General features: G+C 36.6%; 1 protein-coding gene across 1 annotated transcript in view; it reads left to right on the forward strand.

Moving 5' to 3' along the window:
- Positions 1-15,869, forward strand: part of pard3ba (par-3 family cell polarity regulator beta a) — a 160,173-nt gene that overhangs the window by 100,343 nt on the left and 43,961 nt on the right. Inside the window, exons 16-18 of the mRNA XM_084095055.1 lie at positions 566-610; positions 7,564-7,779; positions 10,022-10,205. Coding sequence (XP_083951181.1) covers positions 566-610; positions 7,564-7,779; positions 10,022-10,205 — 445 coding nt within the window. The remainder of the gene's footprint in view (positions 1-565; positions 611-7,563; positions 7,780-10,021; positions 10,206-15,869) is intronic.

Consider the following 15,869-nt stretch of genomic DNA (forward strand, 5'->3'; position numbering starts at 1 on the left):
AGAATTTAGGAGAAGATATCTTTCCAAATCCAATGTATTATTCAGTCAGTTTCTGTTTTTTAAAGTTATTATACATTTTACAAGTTATGCTTGGACTCGAGATTTGAGGCGTGATCCATTACAATTACTTTTATTAAGGGCTATATAAAAATTGGAGTATTGTGGCTTTAACTCTGCTAAATAAAGCCTAAACCTGGCTTTAGGTAAAGCATAAGATGGTTTGCTAGTCCTATCTGGTTTCCTTGAAGGCTTATGTTTGTCAGTTGGCTGGTTTTAGAAGGGTTTTAGGTACGTTTAAGCTGGTCAGGCTGGGAAACCATCTGCCTCCCAGTTAAACCAGCTGAACGGCAGCTTGGCCAGGCTTGAAGACCTTTAAGTTTAAACCTTCTAAGTTTTGTTTAAGCTTTGAAGTTTGAAGCTGTTTATAAGCTAATGTCAACAAAATCAGCTAACAATAGCAGTGCAAATGTTTAAAAAGTATTACCGTAACACATAAACTTTACAATTGTTAATGTGACACAAATGAGAATTTAAAGAATGGATGTTTTATGTTTGTGTGTTTCAGTGGCGGATGAGAGTAACATGGCCTCCATTCAAGGACAGCGACCCGGTAAGAATTTGAACACACACACACACACACACACACAGCACATATTAAAGAAACGAGCCACATAAGGACATGATTTTACCACGGTTAAGGAGTTTTGTAAGTGTAACAGCAGCAACAAATATGATAAAAGACACCAGTGTTCAGTATGTAATTATGTTATTAATAAACAATACTTGCAGTAAACAATTCCTCTGCCAAGTTGTAGAGTTTATCAGCTTTGCAATGTCAGTTCCATCATACTGCCTTAATAGCCAACATCTCATTTATGGTCAAACGCTACAAGGCTGGCCCAAGATCAAGCATGCGATCTGTAAAGAGCTGTGTTAGTTGACTCACAGGCCAGTAATCTGACCCCAGATCAGTGGCTGTGTCTCAGCCAAGTCAAATGAAGATAAACGGAGGGCGACTGCTGCCCATTTGTAAGTCTGTCAGTTGAGGTGAGAGAGTGAGTTGCTGTGAGGAGGGATTGAGTTAGTGGAGGAAACACACACACAGTGAAAGCAGTGACCGCAAGGTACAAGACCACAGACACCTACAGACTCTCTTCCAAAACCCTCGTTTTCAACAGTAATACATGTCAGAATATAACATTTCCGGTCTGGAAAACAGTTTTGCTGATGTTAATGTTCACGTTTTTATGGTCAAAAGTTCGGAAACATTACTATTTTTACTATTATGCTCATCAAGTCTGCGTGTATTTGATCAAAAATAAAGTACAAAACAGTAATATTGTGAAATATTATTACAATTATAGTTACATAACAAAAATTATGGTTTTATACTTTATACACTTTAAAATATAATTTATTTCTGTGATCAAAGCTGAATTTTCATCAGTCATTACTCCATTCTTCAGTGTCGCATGATCCTTCAGAAATCATTCTAATATGCTGATTTGATACAGTTGTGCTGCTTAATATTTTTGGTACTTTTTTCAGGATTCGTTGATTAATAAAAAAGTTAAAAAGAACAGCATTTGGTAAATGGACTGCATTTATATAGCGCTTTCACAGACCTATGGCCACCAACTTTTCGGTTTGTAGACAACCTACATGAACCACTGAGCCACTGCCACCCATAAGCATTAAGCATTTATTCAAAATAGAAATCTTTTCTTACAATGTAAATCTTTATTATCTCTTTTTATCAATTTAACACGTCCTTGTATTAATTTCTTTAAAAAAACAACAAAAAAAAAACAATTTTGATTTTCACCAAATTTTGAACGGTAGTGTATATTGTTTCAAAAGAAAATATAAGTTTTTAACTTTGAATTAATCAAAGAATCCTGAAAAAAAGTATCATAGGTTATAAAAAAATATAAAGCAGCACAACCGTTTCCAACATTGATGATAAATCAGCATATTAGAATGATTTCTGAAGGATCACGTGACACTGAAGACTGGAGTAATGATGCTGAAAATTCAGCTTTGCATCACAGGAATAAATTATATTTTGAAGTATATTAAGATAGAAAACCATTATTTTAAAATGTAATTATATTTCACAATATTACTGTTTTTTTCCTGTATATTTTATCAAATAAATGCAGCCTTGATGAGCTAAAGAGACTTCTTTCAAAAACGTTAAAAATAGTAATGTTTCCAAACTTTTGATTGGTACTGTATATACACACACACACACACACACACAGACACACACACAATAACAACCCAATCGTAGTTGTACTGTACGCGTAAACTCAAACACATGGCATTGGATCCTAAATTGCATCAAAATCAAAACCACATGCACACAGTCAATTTAGCGGCTCTCGCAGCATGTGCCTGCATAAAAAAACATACACAGACACATTTACATGCATAGTCTTCACACGACTGTTTTGTATACTTCTCAGGGGTCAGGGACAATGGTAAATACATGAAAGACTGATTGGAGTGTAGTTTTACAGATGTGGGATCCGATAGATATTGACAAGCTGCAGGCTATTCTGCTGACGCACTCATTTTTCTCTCTTCCCTCTGGCACGCTCTACCTACGCCAGACTCCTTTATATGCTCTGACATATTTCATTATTAGGATGGTCTTGAAGACGTGGCCGCTCGGAGTTTAATCTGGCTAAAAACCCCGAGCTAGTGCTGGCCAAGCCAACCACTGCGGTACTCTCTCTCTCTCTCTCTCTCTCTCTCTCTCTCCTTGCATCTGTTTTGCAGTAAACGCAATATTTTTAAATGTATTTTTCCTGTAAATTCACCATCTAGTCCAGCATTGTCTCTATTATTATTATTATTATTATTATGATCATTATTATTAATAGGTTTTTGTGGTGTCTACTAAATGTTTTAGTAAATGTGTTTTAGGTTACTTATTATTAATTAAAAAAATCTAGCACAGCAATAATGTTATTTATCCATAATGTCAAAACCAGATTTATTGCCTTGACTATTGAATGCCAGCCTTCCCTTAAGCAACCTAGAAAAAACATTGCACTCATGTGATGTTCCCTTTATGGTTAGTAATAAATCATATGACTTGCGTGTCTGTGAAAATTGTATCCAGGAAACCATAATCCTTTGTTTCTATGAAGAGTTCATAAGAAAGAGGTGGTTGCTAAACCACTGGAAATAACTCTAAAGAGAGTCTTAGGTGTTTTTCTAAGAGAATGAGTGAAACACTCTTCACTGTTAATGGTCATATTAAGCTTTAGATATTATTGTAAAAAACAATAGTGATATAGCATATACAGTAGTTAATAGTCTAAAATAGTGTGTTTGTGTGTGTAGTTAAAATGTACACAAACGCTTACGCATAGGGTCCAAAATGTTTTGCTTTACTTGTTAATGGCTAGTGAACTTATTATAAAATATTTTGAATGAAATTTTGAAAACCGTATTCTGCATTGTTTAATTAAAAACAAGCAATTTTGTCTTTTTCCCAAGTAAAGTTAAACTGTACAAAAGAAAAGATAACATATAACATAACATATTTTTTTTTTATTTTTTTTATTTATTTATTTATATTTATTTATTTTATTTATTTTATTTATTATTTTTTATTTATTTATAACCAGCTAAGTTTTCTTTAAATTTTCTTTAATATTCAATCCATTTTCCAACTAGTCACAGGAATGAACATATGCGTTTCGACTGTTCTCCTTATAATTAAATTTTCGCTATCTCTGCTACTTTCAAATATAAACTTGAATATTTTCTGTGGAGGTGAAAGCTGTTAGATGATGCTCAACAATCACTGACCTCTTATGTGATTCTTGCGTAAGGGTCAGATAGTTGTGCTTTTAACCATGCGTTATGTTGTGATTCTTAAAGTGCATGGTTGAATCATGCACAATAATACCAGAAACATGAATTAAGAATATAATTTATTTTGGCTTTAAATACTACTTTCATCATTTATGTGTCCAAATTAGTGGAGTATAACTCACCTTTTTGCTAGCATCAAAGCAACGTGTACATGTTTGTATACGTGTGTGTGTGTGGTTGGAGAGCCGAGTCCCAGTCTGCAGGAGAGGAGAACATGTCCATTAAGAGGATAGATGAAAGATGCTGGAGGCTTCGCTCTCTCTCTCTCTGGCTTTCCTCCAACACTCCCACACTTTCTTGTGGCACCTCTCATCCAAATGAAGACCGCTCATAGAGCCTGTGTTGCTCACGGGCTCTGCTCTGCTTTAGCTCACAGTTCACCATCTCTTCATTCATCTCTCTTCCTCTTCGTTCGCCGGCTTCGGCCCTGCAGCGCTGCTTCTGCTGATTTGTTTGTTTTTGTCTTCGTCTCATTATTTTCCCTTTTCGTGATAATGGCAGCATACAGGTATCTGTCTGCCAGAGAGACTTTGCCAATTAGAGTTTTATTTCCTATGAACTTGTTCATTCCTGTTTCGCTGTAGTTCTCTTGGTCTAATTCTGTTCCTCGCGTTCCTCTAGTTTGCTGTTGATTCAGGTAGAGCGCAGCCATGTTGTGCCAGTTTAGACTGATTTATGTAAGCATCCCAGAGAGGGTCATATGTGTGTCGGCACACATGAGTGCAGTGCTGTGGAAATTAAATCTACATTTTAAACATTTCACTGCTTAGATCATAATGATTACAGCTGCATTTTGTGGAAATGATATAGATGTATCCAATGCTTAATTTGTGCATAATGAAATTCCAGAACAAGGACCGGTCATGGATCCTAGAGTTTGTATATTTTAACGTTTGTTTATTCCAACTTAAATTTCAGTTTAAATACACTACTGTTCAAAAGTTTGAAGTCAGCATGATTTAAAATAAATAAAAATTAGTTTAACAGGGTCATTACATGGATTTAAAAAATATATATTTCTATGTTCCTTGAGATTCACTTTTAATGTTAATTGAAAACATTTTTTTTTTTACAAAAACAAAACAAAACAAATATATATGCGGAAGAACAATTATTTTCAACCTTCATTCTGACCTTCTGGTAGCCTGGAAATCCAGACCTAAATCTAAAAGATTAATGGTCTGGCATCGACTAATGAAAATCGGCCAGCTCGAGGGGCGGCACCAAGCATGCATTTGAAAATCTCACTGCATGCAATTGGATAACACTACGACCAATCACAACAAGCCTCATACGCTTAGCTACCAGTGGAGCTAACTGGTAGATTAGACTCTTGCCGTATCCGGTCGGCAAAACAGCAAAAACGTCCTTCTTGCAAAGGAACGATTCGAGCGGCGTCTTCTGTTCCTGTTTTAGATAAAAAGCCAAGTCTAACTTGTTCATTGTAGCGGCCAAAGCCGTTTCAAACAACTGGTGTTCATCCATAGCCATCTTGCTAATGACTTCGACGTCACAGCGCTGTCGTCTTCTGTTTAGCTCGCCTCTGGCCCGCCTATATCAGATAACCCGATGTGATTGGTGCAGCCAGCCCGGATACAAGGGTATATTTAATGAGCATCATTACTCGACGCCGGAGTAAACTCGCTGAGCAAATTCAATTTACCCAGGATTTCCAGGGTAACCCTCTGTCTGAAATGATCTGTTTTTAAGGGCGGCTCCTTTAAGGCTGGTCAGTAAACGGCCACTGTTATGATTGGCAGTGCTATTGCACGTGAGTACGTGTTTTTATTCATGTAAAACATTATCTATATAAAACTATAATTTACAGCCAAAACATTATGAAATCATTTTTGTGATGCAGCTGCTGTCAGATCCAATACAGTCGGCTGCTTCATCTTTCGACAAGCTCTTGTTCCCAAACCAAACCAAATGCTCAAAACAAACATGTAATCTTCCGACGTGATAAATAAAATAAACCATCCACTTGTTTCAGATGCTGGATCCTTCTGAAGTCCTTACAGAGACACAAACAAGCTGTTTAAACTGAGCGAATGTTCTTTCACTCTTCCATTTGTCCTGTTGTCGACTGACTCAAATGCTCAAGTGTAGGCTCAAGTGTCAGCCATTAAGCAACTGGACGCCAGTGGGCGGGGCCTCTGCTGTGATGATGTATGTCTATTCGTCGATGTCTTGCTCTGGCATATGCAAATGTATTTGCCTGTGTGATGTCACAGATCCTGCAACATCAAAACAAGCCATTTTTAAAGCTTAATAAAGAAATAAATTATGTGTTTATAATAAGGAGGATGTTTTAATGGTACAAAGACAACTTGTATGTCAGAAGATCAAGGCAAATTTGATTTCTCAAGGCATGACCCCTTTATATTAAATTGATCAAAAGTGTGGCAGTTACAAAAGATTTCTATTTCAAATAAATGTTGTTCTTTTGAACGTTCTATTTATTAAAGAGTCAAAAATCAGCGTATCGTGTTTTCTACAAAAAATATGAAGTCCTGAAAATGTCTTCTAAATGTCTTCTACTGTCTTCATAATGTTGTTGCTGGTGTTTTATGCAAATTAAAAGTTACTGTGATTTTTACAGTGACTTTACCACAGCTAAACTTTGTTTTGTGCTTAGAAATGCCGTTTAACTATAGTAAAATTATGTACGTGCTTCAGTGGCTTATTGTTTTATTATTCTTTCTTTTGTATACACATTTTTAAGTGCTGCTCTGTGAACGAAAGAATAGTTCTTAAAGGGATAGTTCAGCCAAAAATGAAAACCCTGTCATTGTGTACTCGCCCTCATGTCGTTCCAAACACAAATGACTTTCTTTCTTCTGAGGAACACAATTGGGAAACTTCTCCTTTTGTTTTCCATGTAAGGGTTTGGAACGACATGAGAGTGAGTAAAAGATGACAGACATTTCATTTTTGGCTGAACTATCCCTTTAAAGCTCTTTCCTGCATGACACGTTTTACCTCTCAAGCACCAAGCACTTCTCTTTTCTTCTTTCCCCCTGTCTTTCTTTTGCCCTCTCAGTGTTTGGAGCCCTTGGATTTGTTCTATTCCTCCATTTTATTCTCCTGTTTGTGCTTGTTCTAATCCCTCACCTTCTCCTCCTGCTCCTGCTGCCCTTGTTCTCAGCCATTTGCATCGTTTACGGCCTCATATTTGTTCTTCGTCTCTCAGTACTTCACTTTATGTTCCTCTCCCCTGGACTACTACCACTGCTACTTTTCGGTTTAATATTCCTTCATGTTGCTGCAACCTCATTTATTCCGTGATGCTCTTTCACCCTCACCTTGAGGTTTCATCATCCACCCTTCTCTAGTCCTCTTCCTCCACTACAGATGTCTTTTCATATTTCATCTCCGTCTGTTCTTTGAAAGCGTCCAGATCCATTAGACTTTCAGCTCAGCTCACCACACAACTGTTGCATTTATTTCACAACTTACAACCACCCTGTTGAAAAGATCAGCTTAGACCAGGTGGAATCTCCTTGATGATCCAGGCTAGTCCTCATTTGATACATGTATGTATATATATGATGGTGCTGGTCTTTTCAGCAGGGCATTATACGCTACGTTTCTAATCTTGAGCTCATCTTCACCCTTCATTACCATCCTCCATCCCTCCATCACTGACATCCCTCCATCTCCCCGTCTCAGAACCCCCCTCCTCTAACGGGACGGCGCTGGGACCCAGGTTAGGTCTTCAGAAGTCCAGTTCTCTGGAGAGTCTCCAGACAGCGATGGAGGAGGTCAGTAAGGACGAGGTGCCCTTCTATCGTCCTCGCGCACACATGGTCAGAGGCAGAGGCTGCAACCTCAGCTTCCGCCACGCCATCGACAAGTCCTACGAAGGGCCTTCCGAACCCGAGGATGGTGAGTTCTGTGCAAATAATGAAATGCAGCATTCATTAAATAATTAAAATAAACTTATTTTTAATGATTAGAATAATTTAAGACTAGGTTATTTTAGCATTATTTATATATTGTTATATTAGTTTGAATTCAAATTTTTATAATTTCAGTTTTCATTTTAATTTGAGGTATTTAATTTTGTAATTTTGTTATGTTTGTTCTGTTTAGCTTTATTTTAATTTCGGTTTTAGTCATTTTAGTACTTTAGTTGAACCGACTATATTTCAGTTAGTAACCAAGGTAACTGTTTACATTTCTAATTTGTAAGAATTTTTTTTAATATTTATATTTTATTTTAGCTTTATTTCAATCAACGAGAAATAATCAACGACAATTAACAATAACAATAATAAAAATAATTTCTTTAAATATAAATAATGTGATTTTTATTATTAATATTATTCATTTATATATACGCATAATTTAGAGAAAACATTTATTAATATGTATCTTAATGTACATTTTTAATTTAATTCTGCCTAGTCAAATTTATTCCAATTATTAAAAATTACATATTTATATAATATTTATTAATGTATTAATATTGTATTTTATGTACAGTTAAGAATATATTTATTAATATTATAATGATAATTTTTTACATCTGACATTTGACAATGACATTTATACATTCATTAAGTTATTGATTTATTAAGTTTAAGTTAGTGCTTAATTTGTGTTTTAACTGATCATGACAACCAGCATGACATTTTTTTTATTTTTATTAGTGCACCATCAGTTGATCATGTCTAATGCAACATAACTCTTTTTATGTCCTCCTATTGTTAATGTTATTCTGCTAGTGTTTTCATTTAAACAGAAGGCCTTCAGTGGGTTTCTGCAGTTATTGCTCACAACAGCAAAAGTACATTAAAGTGTGTGTGCACTGCATACCATTTAAAGCATGTTGCTGAGCACAGTAGCGAGATTTTCACCAGTTCTGCCAAACATGTGCTAACAGTTACAGCTGCATACCACTGCTTCTCACTTTGCCAAAAGTGCATCTGCACCCTTCACATTCATTACTGTCATCAATATACCCCATATGCTTAGAATTCTCAACATGCATTTTGTCCTCATTGTAGTTTATGCTGTTGCACTGTGGAAATGAAAGTCAAAATTCATTATTGCACAGTATTCCAAACAAAATGTTTTTGTAATCAAAATACAATAACATAAAGTAAAAAGAAAAAACTTCTAAAGTTGAGTGCGGTTGGGTGCCAGTGACACTCCCTCACTTTCAGTAGCTCATTTGAGAGATGAATTTGACTCTCAGTGACTGGTTGAGCTTTGTGAGCCAGTGAGGAGTGAATCAGCAAATGCATCAGGATCACGGATTGGGATTTCTGTCTGAAGCTCCAGCAGCAAGTCAGCACATTCAAGGGCACGTATCCACCCTGCTCTTTCTCATTGACATTAAAGACCCTTTCTAAATGAGAAATAGAGACAGAACCTAAGCAATAGCCAGAGCCTTCGATTGGAACCTATAAGGTGTCAGACTTCATGAATAAATGTCGTGCTTTCTGCACCCTTAGAGGAGGTGCTGGATGAATGGAGGTTTATGGATATCGGCTTTAGTAACAACCTATTCAATGCAACAAGAGGCTGAGGGTGAATCACACAATGAAAAATGTCCAGGCCACATTTCACATCAAAAGCAAAAATAAAATAAATAAGTAAATAAAACAAATAAATAAATAAACATTTTCCATAATAAAATGAAGCATATTGTGGGTGCATTAAGGATGCAAATATTATTTATAGAAGTATTTGTGTTCACATTGCAGCAATGTTTTGCATTATGGTAACAGGATTTTGTTGAGAAAATGTATGTAAAATGCAAAAAAAAAAAAACAGTTTTCTTTTTTTGTGAAATATGACATTGCTTTTAATAAATAGATGAAAATAATTAATTGCCATTTAATCTATTTTTTTTTTTTTTTGATTAGTTTTATTTTCAAATTTGCTGATATTTACCTTTTATATGCTTATTTTTCTTTTAAACATGGTTAGAACGTGTAATTTTTAATGCATATGACTTTTACATTTGACTTGCAGGTAAATATACCATAAATAAAGACTTTCTTCATCATTTACTGACAAGCGAGAGTCTGTTTCGGAGCTTGTTGTTTTCTCATGATTCCTTATGATTAGATGACATTAGGAGTTTGCTCATGTCTGTGTCTTTGTTCTTCACCAACAGATGACTCTGAGGAAGAGTCTGGAAGAGACACTCCCGCCAGCGGATCCTCTCGCCAGGAACTGGAAGATGACAACAAGGTAAAGAAAAAGAAAACCAAAAAGAAGAAAGAGAAAAAGAGCAAAAAGAAGGATGAGCCCGAAGACCCCGAGAAAAAGGCAAAGAAAAAAGGATTTGGATTGTTGAGGTACGAGTCTGACTGCTAGAAATTCACACACATCACAGTTTCACTCGAGCATAAAGTTACAAAGGGAAATCTTCATGACAAATGCAGTGATTTGTGTTAAATGATTCCCCATACAGTGTTTGGATAAAGGCCATATCATGGAAACAGGACTATCCTAGCTCTTCTGAAATGAAGGAGTCTAAATTTGTCCCTGTGCTGATCCATTGATATAGTGAGGTTATTGGAGAAGGTGAATAATAAGGGCCTCCTGACGCAGCTGCATATGGAGGCCTTCCGGTGCAGCACCATGAGGGCAAAACAAGTGAACTCACCATATGCAGTCTTTGTGTGATATTATAAATATAGGCAAACATATAAGATGACAGACATACAGTGAACCCCATGTCTTTAAATGAGATCGACAGGCTTGCGTTTGAGGGTTTGATATTTGGACTTCATGCATAATCTCTTTCCCTCTTGACGGACTTGAGAACTCTTTTCATGTACAGGTATGAGATGAAAGATTATTGAATGGCAGTGCATGTCTCTCTAAACTATCAAATAGACCTTCTAAATCTCCTCTGTGAGGACTGACCCCTGTCCAGCTCTGACTATCAATTGATCAGCTTATACTTGTATTTGCTTGGAAACCATTCATTTTAATCAGCTTTGGAAAGTGTCACCATTTTTTGTCACTGCTAGCTTGTAAAGTTGACATGAAATTGTATTCACAACCCATTTGACTTCTGTCATGTGACATGAAATATGATGCTCAACAAGAAAAAGCCAAGTCGCCTTTATTTATATAGCACTTTATACAATACAGATTGTCTTAAAGAAGCTTTACAGGGTTAAACAGGGAAATTATGATTCAGTGATGCAAACAGAGTTCAGTTCTGCTGTAAAGCAGCTCTAAAAAGAAATAGTCTCATTGTTTAGCTGAGGTCAGTTCAGTGTTGATTCAATTCAGTTATAAAGCAGCTCTGTATGTCATCGTCCAGCTCAGTTCAGTTCTCATCCGATAGTGTATGTACAGTCAAATCAATAATATTGCTGACTAGGGCTGGGTAAAAAATATCGATTTCTCTATTGGCGCTTTTCCACTACACAGTACCAGCTCGCCTCGGCTCGGCTCGACTCGACTCGACTCGGCTCTGTTTGGTTTTCCACTGTGTAAAAGTTGTACCTGTACCGGCTTCCAGGTACTTTTTTTCGTACCACCTCCGGCGAGGTTCTAAGCGAGCTGAGGCGATACTAAAATGTGACGTGAAAACAAGGCAGACTGCTGATTGGTCAGAGAGAATCGTCACTATTCACTGCGTCATCATTGCACGCGCCAGACGGAGTATCCCGAATAAAAAAACAGCAAAAACAAAAGCAAAAACATCCAAAAACAGCATACACTCGATTTCCTCCATTGTCCTGTGTGTGTGGTAGCGGGTGTGTCTCGCGAGTCTCGCGTAAAAGATTAAAGTCACTGCAGTTTCCTGCCGCGTCGCTATGACGACCAGGTACTATTGTGGAGGTACTATCTGCAATGGAAAACGGAGCGAAAAGCGAGCCGAGCCGAGCTGAGTCGAGGCGAGGCGAGTCGAGTCGAGCCGGTACTGGTAATGGAAAAGCGCCATATTTTAATCGATTGTCATTTTTACGAACCGATATCGATTCTTAAATCCCAAGAATCGATTAGTCATCCTGTTTTCAGTTGATGAATGAATGGAACATTGTAGCGCGCATCCTATCCAATAAATCGCAAATCCAATAAAATTTGTTACTATTGATATGAAACAAAGTCTCAGATTTCAAATTACGTCCATTTTCTTACGAAATTCAAAAACATAAATACCGTTTTGGCGCTCTGGCGCAGCTCAGCTCAAGAGAAGCACATGATCTTCTCTTCCGCCTTAATAATACCAGTTACAGCGCGAAATAAACATGAATGAGCATCTGAAAGTGTGTTAAAAGATAGAGTACAACTTATCGGAATCCGTATCATGTCACATGAATCACTCAATCAGTGTTTCAACCGTGGAAAGACGTCAGTAAAACAGCTTGTAAACAATGTCATGTAACGTCACATTTACCTCAGAAAAACCATATCCAGTGACCATAAACTCGTTAGTCAGCTAGAAAAATTAACTCTAGATTGGATCATTTTGCTAAATATATGCACCATATTACATATTCATTATCATTTTTAAATGTTCTTCAATATTTAATGCATGTTTGAATAAATCTGGCAAGTTTTTATGACAGCCACCATTTAAATGTTTATATTACATATAACTTTATTATTATAAAAATAAATAAAAGTGTAAGTGTTTGTATACAAATCAGTTAATTTTTACCTTCAATAATAGTAGGCTAATGAAGCCTATAGTCTACAACTGACTCCCATAGTTTACAGCATTGGTTTTGAGATTTGTTTTCCTTGAGAAAATTCGCCGTGTATTGTACCTGATATCCAAAGTAATCAATATTGAATCGAATCGTAATCGAAATCGAATATAATTGCAAGCTTGTGAATCGAAATCAAATCGAATTGTGAAATTTGTGTCAATACCCAGCCCTAATATTAAATGTCCCCAACTAAGCACGCCAGAGGCGACCCAAACTCAAAGAATCCAAACTCCATCAGTGGCAGAATTGGAGGAAAAAACAGACTCAGTCGGGGACCAGTTTTCCTCTGGCTAAAACGAATCAACATGGTGTGGTATTAGTTGTACTAACTGTCAGGTTGTAGATCGGGATCATTTAGAATATTTCATCTAGTTCCTTCTGCTTGAAGACTGGGTGGAAGCATGTCAAGGACTTTGTTTTATTTTTTGCTAAAATATGTTACCGCTTCATTTGTCTTTACTATTTTCCCCATTTATGATGCACACATTTTGCTACTCAGCTACTCAGCTAAAATCGTCCTTCCGTAACTGCAACGGTTTTCACGCAGTGGTCAAAGCGACTCTACCATTGTGTTGAGAGATGCGTTGAAACCTTGACACGAGTCACGTGAAAGGGTCTCACAGTTCCTCTTGCTTTAACGCTGATGAAATTCCCAGAAATCCAACCTGGGAACTGGCCAAATTTCAGTCAGCCAAACAGCTTGGACGTATTGGACAAGGGTTTTTGCCAAACAACTCGTATCACATCTCTGCTTTCCAATCTGCTTCCTTATTGAATTTGAAAAATGACTTAATTAGCCATTGTGTTATGGTGCAATTTAATCTAATTGTAAAGTCTTCACGGGTGTATTTCATCATCTTGAAAAAAGAAAAAGGCAAATTATAAACATGTGAGAGCGTGATTCATGGTTCGTTTCTCAACTTTGCAGCAAAGCAAACTGGTGATTTTCATTTCTTCCCTTTTATGGGTGGAAATGCTGTGTTTATCGTGTGACAGAGTACGGCTCTGAAGACAGATGCGCTGTTTGTATGGGCCGCAGTTACAGAAAGATTTGTGGGAGGCTTTCAACGTGACAACAAAAGAGCATCAGATTTTTGGAGCTTTGCGCTTTATAGCCGTCTTCATTTAGATTCACTTTTCTTTCAGTGTTTTCACAATTAGAGGCATTACATTCAATTCATTGCATAAGCAAAGCGTCAGTAAACGATGATTGAAGCGGCCTCTATTATTTCAGTTCCTTTTAGACATAAGAGTATAATAATGGATGTTTTGGCTGTGTGTGTTATGCATTCAGTCTCATAATATATATATATATCTTACATGTTATCTGTGGTGCTTTTTAAATTACATTCTTTTGTGATAAAAAATATTTTATACACACACACACACGCACACACACACACACACACACACACACACACACACACACACACACACACACACACACACACACACACACACACATTTTAACTATTTATTTAACTCCACTTAAAATAAATGATTTACAGGGACATAAATACTATAGATGCAGTCAAATGCATGTACAAAATCACACACACACACACACACACACACACACACACACACACACACACACACACACACACACACACACACACACACATATATATACAGTATATACAGTACACATACATGCATACATGCATGTATATTAAAATAAAATATTATATATCGTCCTGACATTGTTTCTTAATAATTTAAGGTTTTTTTATACAGTATATACATTTTATATTACATAGGTTGTTACATATCCCAATCCTATTTCAGTCACATTATGGAAGTATTGTGAATGTTATTTTGTGCATTTAAAAAAACAGTTCTTGGTTTTTATGATATTGGATGTTTAACTAAATATTTGCGAAAAATCACTTAAAAACCTGCACTACAAAACCCATCCTTTTAAACATGGAAAATCATCATACAACATCAAATAAATAAAACCCTCTCATGTGTTTTTCTTTGACATTGAACACAAATTTTGACACCATTCTCTGGTGTGTCATTCTCACTGACACTCACGTCTGCTGCTTCCCGATCCGTCCACCTCAATTCCGTTTAGCGTTCCAAATCGGAACCAACAAATCCAACGCGGCATCAAGCCAATTAGCACGCCTGTTCTTCCTCTACCCAGAATGCATCACACAAGAGTCGTGTCGCACAGTGAGATTACACACCAACCCTCATCTTGCGTTCCTAAGCCAACAGCGTTTAGACGTATACTAGTTTAGCTATAAACACGCTCATAGTGTTTGTTTATTAATGTGAGCAGATGGCTTTGACAGTAATCTGAAATGGAGATGATTCTTTAATTTACTTAAATTGAGCATTTGGCTCTGTTTAATCCCTGGGTGATTTCAAAGAAATCCCGCTGCGCTCTTGACATGTTTTTGAATGTTTGTGATGCTCTCACGGTTTCGTGTTTTTAAAGTTGTAGGTTTTTTTGTGTGCAAAAGTTGTACTATTATGAATGTTGGCTTTTGATTCATGTAGAAAAGATCATTTGAGATTGAGCTTGAGATTCTGTACAGGAATGGCAGCTGAGCTGTGCACAGCCTTTTACGGCTCCATAGAGAAACATTTATCCGTGGCTTCAGTTACAGAGCCTATAAAACAGCTAATACTCACTGCGTCGTGAAAACAAGCATTAGCGGCTGACAATCTAACAGAAATTGGTCTTTATGTTTCTAAAGTGTGGTTATATTTAAACAAATACTTTTGATTTTACATTTTCTGAAGAAAGTTTTAATGGTATTTGCGTTGTCATGAGGTTGAGGTTGGCCTGACAGCTTTTTTAGCATTTGCTAAGCCATTTAATGAAGCAGTTGACAAGGTGTTTTGCAAGATTTTTTTCGTCTGCCATGTAAAAACGCAAGTCTGTTCATCTTTGTTGATGCATGGAGTAGTTGAAACTGTTTTGATTACCCTCACAGAAATATACAAATGGGTTGATTTGGTTTTAGGAGGTTATTTACAGACAAATGATGTGTGTGAAAAGTAGTTAGTATGTTTATCTGTCTTTGCACACACACACATATAATCATACAATGACGCTTATAATGGATTCCATATCTGTTTTTATTGTGTAGAATTATAGCTGATATTTAGCATGGCACACATGCTTCAGCGCAGTGCAAGATGGACACATCATGTTTTATTTGCCGTCTGAGTGGGAACATATGAAGCTGTTAACACAATCGCTCAGTGCAGCCTGCGAGAGGCTAATTACTGAAATCTGTTTCTAAAATTGAACCCCATTCTGCAGTG

Source organism: Abramis brama (genome assembly GCF_963993115.1).
Source record: "Abramis brama genome assembly, chromosome: 2".
Classification (NCBI taxonomy): Eukaryota; Metazoa; Chordata; class Actinopteri; order Cypriniformes; family Leuciscidae; genus Abramis; species Abramis brama.